Source organism: Tympanuchus pallidicinctus, unplaced genomic scaffold (genome assembly GCF_026119805.1).
Source record: "Tympanuchus pallidicinctus isolate F22 unplaced genomic scaffold, pur_lepc_1.0 scaffold5, whole genome shotgun sequence".
Classification (NCBI taxonomy): domain Eukaryota; kingdom Metazoa; phylum Chordata; class Aves; order Galliformes; family Phasianidae; genus Tympanuchus; species Tympanuchus pallidicinctus.
In genome coordinates, this window is record NW_026294769.1 from 55,518,925 (window position 1) to 55,531,043 (window position 12,119).

Here is a 12,119-nt window from a genome sequence, read left to right on the forward strand (position 1 = left end):
CACATCTTCCTTCGTTTGCTTTAACTCATCTACACTCACTGCTCATTAAACCTCATCACACCAGTTACCAGGGCCACCACATTGAATTTTTGAGCACTTCCTTGCTCATTCCTAGGTTATCTTACTGGTTTAATTTCCTGTAAACACTCACAAAAGTACTGCGTGTTTTCTTTCACATGCTTAAAAAACAAGTAAACCAGCTGTATTACAGTATAATAGAACAAATCATAAAATAGTGATTAGTTTGCCACTGTACTGGTACTTTTATGTACAGTGCTGTTAGTTGTTCCTTTTTCCTTCCCAATATGAACTGTAAGCCTTTGAGGACATTTTTGTCCTGTGTTTTCACAGTGTGGACCTGTGGTTGGTATTCAGTGTCCATGTAATTATTCTGATATAGCCTAAATTTAGAACTAAACATAAGGCACCTCCAAATCTTTTTGCTGCCTTGTTGTTCTGTGTTAACATATGGACTTTGAAATGTGCAGGACTTCTAAGTGTAGAAGATCAACTGCTTTAACATCTCTAAAAGTACTAGCTTTTCCCTTTTTTTTCCCCCTCCTCTCCAAGACAAATATATAACAGATGCACAAATGAACCACGGAATGAATGTGCTGCAGACACAGAGCCATCATTACACTCTTCACAATCAAGTTTTTTCATAAGCTCATGTGGCGTACACCTGTGTTAAGTTAACGGTGCACTTAGGTGCAGTGTGGAAGACTTAATAATTCAAAGTGGAATTTGTTTCTTTGTTCCTTTTGTGCACTTTCTCATATCCTTTCCCCTCGTTATTTAGTGTGCTCAGTTTGCCTTCTGTTTGTACTTACAATTATTTTGCTAATGCTTGCCTGAGCTTCAAATTCACCATCTAGAAATGTAGAAACTAGTAAGTAGAGCAGGAAAGAAATACCACATAATAGTTATTTAAAATAATGATATAAAAATCAGCAGTCAGTCTGCATTACCAAAAGAGTTATTTAAGATGCAGTGCACTGCTCGGGTAATGTTTGAAAATTAAGAAATGGGTGTATCTGTAAGCTTGAAAAGTAATTTGAACAATGACTGGAAAGAGCCAGTTGTAGCTTTGGGCGTTAAAACATAACATGTTGTTATAGCTGTGTTTCATACTTATGAATCATACGTAGTAGCAGTTTTTTGTGCCATCACGTGCAAGTTTTTCACAGAATAGATCTACTCCTTAGCTCTTTCATTTTTCTCAGAAACAAAGGCATTTCTTTCTCATCTTTCTATGAAGGGGAAATAGAAACTGGGAAGAAAGCCATCTGGTTTAAATTTAGAAGGAAGGTGATGGCAGGGAGAAAAGCATTTGTTGACCTGGCAAAATCTAAGACTGGTCTCTCAGTTAAAGATGTTTACTAACCAACAACTGGTCTGCTTTCTAATTTGAGGATCTAATTAAGACCAGTTTGGCTTCAAAAACTATCTCTGCAGTCTGGCAGAGTAACAGGTGACCCAAAACATTAAAGATTTTACTGGTGGATGGTAATTTTCCCAGTTACAATCAGGTTACTTCTAAGCATATTGCCGTAAGTAGTAGGCGGGGAACTTGACAGGGAAAGTCATTGAAGCAAAAGTTTGTTACACACTCTGTAGCATCTGCCAGTTCACTTCTATATACTGTTATCCTGAGTAAATTTCAAAGCCCACTGCATTTTATAAGGATACTTAAGTAAACTGTCAGTGAAATTTGAAGTATCAAAATAATAAAGGCAGTGAACTGTCATCTATGGTCATGTTGCTGGGAATATATCTAAGCCTGACTTTCAGTCACACTGTCATAGCTATTTTATTTTGTTTTTGCTTAACTCTAAGCCTAGAAAACAATCAGCATTTGAGATTGCATGCATTTCAACAGAGTCGTTTCCAGAACATATAGCTGAGACTGAACAGTAGCTTCTAGATAATTCCTAGAGTTCTCCTTGGGGTATCTGGCAGTTATCTATAAGTTATGATAGTTAGAAAAAATTACTAAAAATCTATGTTGATGGAAGGGATTCTGCCAGTTTGAACTGTGTCTTCTTTTAAGGTCTGAGCACCATCTTGATCTCATTACATCTTTTTTTTTTTTCTCGATCAGAGGCTCTCACTTGGCACGTTATGGCAATAGATTTTGACCTGACCCAGAAGATTCTGGCCATTTGGCATGTGTTGTCGTAAGCTATTAGTGGTCTGTACATGATGGGCTTGTGCTTCTAGGCTTAGTTTTTTGGTTAAAGAATTTATGAATTCAAATATGATTGAGGATGTTTTTTCATAAAATGAAGCAGGAATGTTTGAAAAATGCTGCTAATAAAGCTTATGTTTTTGTTCAAATGATTTTTTAAAATTCAGGTAAGCAATAGAAAAATCAGTGTCAAATGCATCAGTTGTCTAACTGGAGATGGATTGAAGAGTATTAGTGTTTAAACATACTTCTTTCAGGAAATGGAAGCCTGCATTCAGATTTGTGTTTCGGATGATTTATAATGACTATATTTAATGCTCACTGAGGTAGCTATCAAAAAAACCAGACCAGTGGTGAAGCAGTTTTGTGCTACATGCTGGATGTAAAGATAAATACAAGAAGTTTTTGCCTCTCAAAATTTGTAACATGATCTAATCTTATCTTATTTCCCCCCTCTTTTTAGCATAAGACGGCATCAGGAAAGGAGAGCCATTTTAACTCCAATTTTAACAGATTTCACAGTTCGAATAACTGCTGCTCCTGCAATTATTTTTACAAAAATTGATGCTCCAGAGAATTTACACCCAGAGGTTAGTATAAAATTTGGAGAATCTTAAAATTTTACTGTTTTGCTATTTTAATCGTCTAGGCGTGGTACGTTTTCAAATACAGACATCACAAGCTGCAAGGAAAAAAGTCTTAATTGTTAATTGTGGTGTCTTTTCTCTGCTGGATAAAAAATTTGAGAAAGGAATTTGATATTAAAGACAGCCTATCCAGATAGGCCTGTTTGCAATACAGAAAATGGGTATCCTTAAAAGATTTTTGATGGAAAGGTGTTGAGAAGAGGTGCATTATCAAACATTGTATTTGCAGTCTTCTCGTAAAAAAACCTGAAAATACAATCTATATACTGTCTGTAAGACACAATTTGATCTGTGTTCTTTTTAGCAGGCTTTCAAGCCCAAAGATTTCCACAAATCATTTACTCCCCAATCATTAGTGTGAGAACTTCAAGTTATTCCAGATTTAACAATCACTTTTACCAGTCTATGGGTCAACGTGTTCATGAGTAGTTTGTGAAGCATGTTGCACAAATAAAGTATTGGCTCTCTTTTTGGTATAGTTTAGAGCTCAAAAATCTAAAACATTTTATGTAAGGGAGTTGCCAGTAAGTTTTTGTCCGCTCACAAGGAATATTTCTCATGATAGCTACCTCCTGGAAAGAATAGACAGACCTAGTGCAGAAATATAAAGGGTATTAAGTTTGTATTACAACATGTAGTAGATGTGCAGTTGGAAAACAGATAATGCATATGGAAAGAAAAAATTCACAACTTAATGTTTTATGTAAAGGGTTGTCACAAATGCAGATGAAAAATATAAAACAAAAATAAAGAAAAAATCTCTGAGCTTTACTAATCCTAATATTCATGAATTCCAATGTGTTTGCTACTTAAATTTGTCTTATTATCTGTTCACCGGATGACATTCTCTGATGGAGAGGTCTATTTTAGATTACTCAGAGCTTGAACACTGTGCACTTACTTCTCATGGGAAGTAATGGGAAGAATGGGAAACAACCCTTCTGGACTGATCCTGTTTTTCTTCTCTTTCTTGCCAGCAATAGGAAATAGGTTTTCTTGTGCTAGATAACATCAATAGAATAGAGACCATACAGCTAACTTTGCCAAGGTTTGTCTGGTTTACAGTCACAGAGAAACCAGGTTGGTTATCACTGAGTTCCAGTTCCTGATTTACATGATTTCATTGTAAAACAAGTTGAGTTTATGTTCCATCAAAAGTAAGATGTTTCTACATGTATCCATTGCCAAAGAAATAAAAACCAAAATGTGATAGCCCATTATTTGATATTACCAATAAATGGAAACAAGACCTCACACGAGATGCTTTCCTTGCAAAATATAATAGTTACATACGCTGTGGAAAGCAAAGCAAAGAATATTCCACATCCTTGTTTAGAATGCTGAAATACCACAATCTACTAAACATCAGTACTTTATATCAGTGCTGAAACATAGACTACAGCAGTGGAGCATAATACAGTTACACAGAAGCTGAAAATTATTTGCTCAGTAGCTGTTATCTAATATTTTCCCTTCATTCCTCCATAGGAAATTTTGGTATGCGGTCATTCTTTGGAGGTCAATGTGACAACAAATCTGGATTTCTTCCTCAATGTGGCTCAAGTACAGCTTCTTCAGCAGCTGGTGGAAGCCAACATGATTGGACTGGAACCTTCCAGTACCATTAATGAGGTAGGTTTTTCTCTAGTTGCAGGTAATTTCTCTTTACAGTATTGCAGCAGATGTTCACATCACCTCCAGTGACAAAAATCATGCAAGTAAGTGAAATACATGTTTTATTGCTATTTTTTTTGGTCAGTCTTAAATTGCATTCTAATGTTCTAACAATAGAGTGTTACACTAGTAAGAATGTCGTTCAGTAAATTAGGTTAATTTGCAACAGCTTTTGTACAAGAATGATTATCTCATGTAAATGATAGAAGAAGAAATTTTAAAGCAAGTTTTTGACAATGTTTCATTTTACTGAAACTTTGGCATTTTCTCATTAGCTAAGTGTTCACATATGTACATACTAATTATATGCTTCATTAAAACCAGTGTAATATAAAATATTCCCTGTGCCTCATAACCACTACTTATATTATTTTTTTTTCTCTCCAGTTCATAGAATTCAATCATTCTCTGAATCTTCTTGTACTTATTCAGTGAGTGAGATAATGGTACACAAGGGATACTTTATCTTCAGAATAATTAATATTTCCTTTTTATTTATTTATTTTTCCTGGAATCTCTTAGTGTTCAGCATCTTCTGAATTTGTAAGGCAAGACACAACTCTTCCTTTCCAAAAATCTAGCTAATGAGAAGCTGAAGAAACTTTTCCTTTTTCCTGCCCACACAGATTCTGCATCACTGTATGTCTGGATGGAAGTGGGAAATAATTTAGAGGAGCCAAACTGCTTATATTTCACTCTCCTCATCCTGTCAAATCCCAGAAGTTGTTTGTAGCCTGCTAATCTATGTGTCACATCATACTCCTTCTCCTTTATCCCTTCCAAATCATGGAGTAAATAAAGGTTGTTTTTTTCACAGTTGTTGAAATATGAAAGTTATAGCAATGAAATGCAATCTGTCTTTGTCTTCCTTGGATACTTTGCAGACACAGGGCCTCTTTTGGATATGAACATTATAAATAACTATGTATGGGAATATCTTTAATAATTTGTGAAGCAATGTTTTCCCATTGTCAGCAGAATGGATAGAATCAGATTAACCCCACATTTGTATAGGTGCCAAGAACTTTAATTTTGAGTTGGCACTGTTCAGAAGTGCTGCACAACTGATGTGGACCATATAAATTTATAAGCAGTTTACTAAGCTATTTCTGTAAGCTTTTGGCTGACTACATCCCAAGATATTTATTTGTTCTTTATTATTATCTTCCTTGCATTTTTTAGGTCCTTGTAATGAGTAACAGAATATTTCTGTTTCAAGGTGCTGCTTGCTTTCTCATAGAGAGCCCACATAGAATTATTCATACTTCACACCTGCTTATTATTTCTTTGCAAGAATCAAAACATAGCTTAGGTTGAAAGGTATCTCTGGACACCATTCTTTTGCTTGAAGCAAGACTACTAAAGTCAGGCTTTCCAGTACACCTTCCAGCAATTCTTTCTATATTTCCCAAGTCAGAGGTTGCATTACCTCTTTGGGTAACTTTTCTGTGATTAACTCTCACTCTGGCAAATCTCTATATCAATTTTGCTTAATAAAGGCGTTAACCATCGCCTCTCAGTATTTCATTTCAGAATCCAAAAAAATGATTTCATTAATGGTTTATCGATACAGTTTTGTTGGAGGCATTAGCTGTGCTTTGATGGATTGACATTGATACTGGACTTTTTGCATTTTAGTCACTATTTAAGCAGAACTAACTGAAATTCTTAGTGATTTATGAACTTAAGTAAATTAGGAGGTTTAGCAAACTTTAATGAAATCTTGTAGATTTCCAGAATGAAGATAAAAGTGGTAACTGGAAACAACATTTGAAGTAGCTAACTGTGGAAGTTGGGAGAATAAAGAGAAAATACACTGGATACATACTGGCTTTGATTAACATTGGAAAAAATTTTCTCATCTGTATTGAAGGAGAAAAATAGGGAAAAAAAAATTATGTCTGTGTAAGGGAGAGGGGCGCAGCACTAAAGCTGTGAAAACCCTTATATTTTCCCAAATATATTACTAGGTCAAATCCTGAGGATTGTTGAGCAAATATAAACATCATTAATCTTAGTTGCGAAACTTGATTTAACTTGGAGTTCTTGGTAAATAGAAGGATTAAGTAATTGTCTCTTGCCTCAAAAATGCTATGCACCGTGTTGCTCTGTTTTGGTGACATATATATATTTAATTATCAAATTGGAACTCTGAGCTTAATCTTTAAAAGTGTGATTTCCAAATGGACTGCATTTGGTGGTTTATACAGCAATGGTGTAAGGAATAGTGTAGACAAAAATAATAAAGAAGTGATGATTTATGTGTAAATCTTTCTTTTAAGTGCTTTAATATTCTGTGAAGAATTTCATGCCAGGTCTGCACTGTGGTGTTTTCACTTACAGTAAGCCCTAATTTTACACTCTCTTATAAATTCATCTTTGATGTACAATATACCTATTATACTGACTTCTTCATAGAGTATGGTCTATTGTTGCAAAGAATATTGCTTTGATCTGCTTGGCAGTTTTAAAGTATGGGCGCATATGTGGTGTATGATGAATTACTTGAGGGATAAAGAATGTTGCTGCCTTTTCATAATTATTCACTATTTTGGAATTAATATATGCCAAAATCTTACAAGAAGAAGATATAATACTTGCACATGGAGAGCAGAAACAGAAGTGCTAGGAAAAGAAATATGGGAGTGAAGCGTTTTTAGTATACTGTATTTTTTCAGTGATGCACCTAAGATTATAGGTGAAATTTTAATAAAAGGGCTATTTTCTTGAAGAAAAAAGCTTCCTCTAAAAGTTTCTTAAATAGCCTTGGAAATTTAATATTCTGGTAGAACTCTCTCAGTATAAATGATTATTGGTTTTAATGCTGATTAGTGATAGAACAGGTGAGTTCCCAAGGAGTTGCTTAGTCTGGCAAATCCATTTCCTGATGTCCGTCACTGAATATCCGGAGATTTTTTGTAAAAGAGCATCTATTTGTCATACAAGCATTTAGAAGTGGAAAATATAAGAAGTCCTCTTTGAAAAAGAAATGAAATACAAAACAACACTTTTGTGGTCTGATCCTTTTAATACAAACATGCATGGATAACATATCTTACTGCAAGCCAATATATCTTCTATTCCTGAATGTAAATATGGTCATTGAGATCATTAATCTGTTTTTAGTTTAGTTTTGGTTTTGTTTTGTTTTGTTTTGTATGAATTACATCTCTGTAAGCCTCAAAGTAAGGCTAGACTTGTTGAAAAATAATATTTCTACACAATTATTAATTTTGGTTAAACTCAACCGAAAGAGTGTTCCTGTTTAATTACTATCTACTCTAGAAGTAAGGATTAATATAGTTATATACAGAAAATGCAGTTATTTTCTATCTTCTCTGAAGAACTTAAAAGATATTTTCAAATCCTTACTTTGTCTTCACAGTGTTTTTATGAGGATTGTGGCTTTAGGTGAGAAAACAACTGCACTAGTGAGTACAAGATGCTTGGTTATTAAATGGAAGTTAAGGATCTGAAATCTTTTGCAGAAGATGTCATCTGAAGTTTTCACCCACTCTTTGTCTTCTGGCAGTGTATTTCCTCCTAACCTCTCCATCCCTATTTGTCATATAGTCCTGTTTGTTTATGTTCTGCTTGCTTGCTTCAGTAGGCTTTAAGTTTGTACCTATTCTAAATAATTTGAATGTCACATAGGTAGCTGATAACACAGTAATGAACACAGTAATGAAGTAACACAGTAATGAAAACAAGTATAATGTATTTTTTGAAACAATCACATCCATATATGTCATCTTTTCCATCCGTCATTATTTTCACATTCAGGAATTTTTAATTGCAGTGATGAATGTAATATTCAACGTTCAACTGTTGCAAGTATAGAAGTATTTGCACACAGCAGAACTAGAAGCTGTTTTGGATCCCTCCAAGATCTCTCTGACATTCTGTTATTTCTGCCATCTAAACAGTGAAAAAAGCTTCCAGAATTCTTCAACTTACTTGCTGTTTCCATACTTATGTGTTGTTAGTGATTAGAATACAGCAGATCTTGCACAAATGTGAAGTATTCCTGTTCAACTTAAAGAGAAAGAAAGTTTCTCCTGAAGTTGAGGTGGTGAAGGGTAGACCCTTCTGTTGAAATGGTCACACATAGAGTAATCTGCAACTGAAATGTCTGGCTGGAATTTTAAATTGTAACAGGTATATATCTCAAGCATAATTTGCATTAATTGCCAATACCAGTGGACACAAATTGTCATTCATCTGGGAGCAGTGTTGAGCAAAAAGAATGGAAAGCTGGTGTCAGAAGGTCTTTGTTTTCTTACAGAAATTCAGGGCATGACCTGTTGATGCTTTCTGCTTTTATAGTATCTGCTTCTAGGTATTTGACTTCTGAGGGCTGTGTCTAGGCTTTCCAAGCACAGGCCTCAGCAGTGTTCATCAGCCTGCCAGATGATGTTTTGCTTCTAGACCTGGCATTTGGCCAATCACTTTGAGTGAACTCCACCAGCAGATGTGACATGTTCCATAAGGCTTAGCCCACACTCGGATAAATTGCAAAGACAACCCACCAGCTTCCTGAATAAATGATATTAATATGGGGGGAAAAAAAGCAAAAGTTTTTTCAACTTTCGGTTTTTGTTCTTTCACGATGCAAATTTTTGGAGTCTAGCTAATATAAAGATTGTACATTTTGTAGCAATCAGGATGTTACCTGTAATCCTCACAATAATAGGAAAGGCTGGGGGAAGTACAACGCTTATCTGCTCAGAACCCAAACAATACTACCAAACACCTCAGCGAGTGATAGGCAACACACTAACTGCAACAAATTAGCTGTTGACTGAGATGTCCAAGATGGGAAAGGCAGGCAGCTATAATCTATAGCAGCCAATTTCTTTATAGGCCGGCTGAATCAATCTCTACTGATTCATCATATTAGAGACTATACAGGAGTACCTGCAGAAGATATGTCATTCTCTGTCATTGCAGATTAAGTTTAAGAAAACATTTCTGATAAGTTGTGATATGCTGCAAAATACTGGCTCTGGAAGTTTGGAAGAGTACTCCTTTATGCTTTTTTACTTACACTTCTTTTTCCTGTGCATATGTCTGCTATCAGAGAACAGGAGTCTGAAAGGTCCCTTGGTTTGACCAGCGCGGCCATTTATATGTCCTCTTCTAGCAGATAATTTCAGTTTATGGTACTCTCATCAATCGCCTGTTGTTGCTTCATGGTATGGTAAAGAGCATGATCGTTGGCAGATATGTGCAAAAGTGCCATTGCAATTGCACCTCACATAAAATTTGAAGGAGGGATAGCTAATGGAGTTCATAGCAGTCTTTTTTGTCAATGATACTTTAAGAGAGCAGGCTCTTTTGAGCAAAGAGCAATTAAATGAAACTTCACGTGAGCTTATCAATTATTACCACTATGGAAAATGAGACAAAAAATCAAATCACATAAAAAAAATCTCTTTTTTTTAATTGAAGACAAACGCCACTTTGTTTTCCATTTGTATTTTGTTTAAAAATAATAAAAGTCAGAAAACTGGTAAAACAAGTTCCAGATAATACTACTTAAGAAGTCAGACAGCCAAAGTGTGAAGTGGCAGAGGCACATGTTGCACAGATGTTATGTCGGCTGGTTAGTATCCGTATGGAAAGCTTGTGTAATTGAAAGTATTTTTAGTATGCTGAAACTTTGAGAAGTTGGCATCCTCATTTACAAGTTTCTTTTGAAGAATCTGTTTATCTTTTCCCTTTTGATTCCTGAAGTTTAAGGTAATCAGTGTTAGAGAGCCAAAACAGTCTCAGTTTCTGTATATTGTATGGGTCACACAAATTTAGGTATGTCTTGATGTTCAGAAGTGTGTTTGCACATAAAAAAGGTAATGTAGTATGAAGGTAGCTTCCTGAGGGGTTATAGACTTTTTTTCATTATACATTTGAAAATTGTTGCAGTAACTAGAAGCAGAGCAAACTTGGTGAATGTTTAACAAGAACATCCCAGAAACAATAGATATTGACATATTAGTCCGTAAAAAACTTCTCATAAAATTATCTTTCACAGCGTGCACATTTTTTGTCAGATCTTGCATATCTGCTCAATTTTGGTTCAATTTTTAAGCTGTGAATTTTCATTTCAGGGAAAGGGGATAGTGCAGCATATATTCCTATATTGCTGATGTGCTGAGGCAGTCCCCAGTGCCAGACTGGTGAATTGACTGAGAGGAGCCCTTAAGAGACTTGGGGATACTGATGGATGAAAAGTTGAGTATGTGCTGACAGCATGCGTGTGCAGCCTGGAAAGCCAACTGTACTTGGGCTGCATTAAAAGAGGGGTAGACAGCAGAGTGACAGAGGTGACTGTCCCCCTCTGCTATGCCCTCGTGAGGCCCCACCTGGAGTATCAAATTCAGGCCTAGGACCCCCTGTAAGGGAAGGGTGTGGAGCTGTTGGAGTTGATCTAGAAATGGCCACAAAGATGATCAGAGGGCTGGAGAACCTCCCCTATGAAGAGAGGCTCAGAGAACTGGTCTTGTTCACCCCAAAGAAGAAAGGGCTGTGGGGAGACCACACTGCAGCCTTTTGGTGCGTGGAGGGGGCTTGAAAGAAAGATGGGGAGAGACTTTCAACCAGGGCCTGTACTGACTGGGTTTCATGTGCCTTTTATTTTCTTAGTCTGTGTTACTTGATTATGTGAACCAGACCCTCGTCTGCTATATGGATTACACTACTTTTGTCTGACCCTAGCCTTAATGGGATAGAGTAAAAGAGAGAAATATTTTGACCAGTCTCTTTATTAAATACCCTGCCTGAAAATATTTTGAATGTAAGTTGTGGATATTATTACATTATCAGGAACTTAAATGTTATCATATTTTAAAATAAAGATGTTTTCTAATAACAGTATGTGAAGTTGATTTAAAACTTTGGATTTCTAGATCATTTAATGTAGTAATCAAAAGAAGTTCTTTCTTACAGGATTATAAGAATATTCATATAAAATAGGTCTAAAATTCAAACGGTTCCTTAAATCACAGAACATGTAGAAAAAATGTCTAATTGTCTAACTTTGTAAAAAATAACAATAGTAAGGAAAACAAGAAACTGTATGAGAATTATGATAGTTTTCCCTAAATCATGAATATAGTTAAAAAAATAATAGGTTGAGGGAAGTGATTTTCAGAATCTCTAAAAAGACTGGACAGCATAGAGGCTCAAAACCATCATATGCAGAAGTGTGAGAGAGCATGTGCTTGGAGTTTCTCACACTATGGATATTGAATGTGTCATGGTGATGATTTGCTTAATCATCTGATGAGGAGACGAAAGTTTGAGTGGTAGGTCACACGAAGAATGATTGAGGGCTTTGCATTCTTTGATCCTTACTAATCTTTTCCTTCGAGTCATCTAATGCTGGCACATGTTAGAGTTTGGTTCTGAGGCAACTTTACCTTGAGACACCAACTGTTACAGTTTCTTCCCTATATAGAGCATCACCTGCTTGTTACTGCGAAAGACTTTATTCTTGACGCCAATGAACGCATGGATGATCTAATTCCCTCGATTTGCAAATGAAATGTTGTTTTATTTCTTAAAGAGAAAGCTGAGGAATAAGAACAGAAAGGACAGTGTAAGCCAGTGAA

General features: G+C 35.6%; 1 protein-coding gene across 5 annotated transcripts in view; it reads left to right on the forward strand.

Moving 5' to 3' along the window:
- VPS13B (vacuolar protein sorting 13 homolog B) overlaps positions 1 to 12,119 on the forward strand; it is a 415,034-nt gene that overhangs the window by 275,445 nt on the left and 127,470 nt on the right. For all 5 annotated transcript variants that reach the window (XM_052704440.1, XM_052704437.1, XM_052704439.1 and 2 more), the window contains exons 32-33: positions 2,652 to 2,778; positions 4,324 to 4,467. In XM_052704440.1, the coding sequence (XP_052560400.1) occupies positions 2,652 to 2,778; positions 4,324 to 4,467 (271 nt within the window). The remainder of the gene's footprint in view (positions 1 to 2,651; positions 2,779 to 4,323; positions 4,468 to 12,119) is intronic.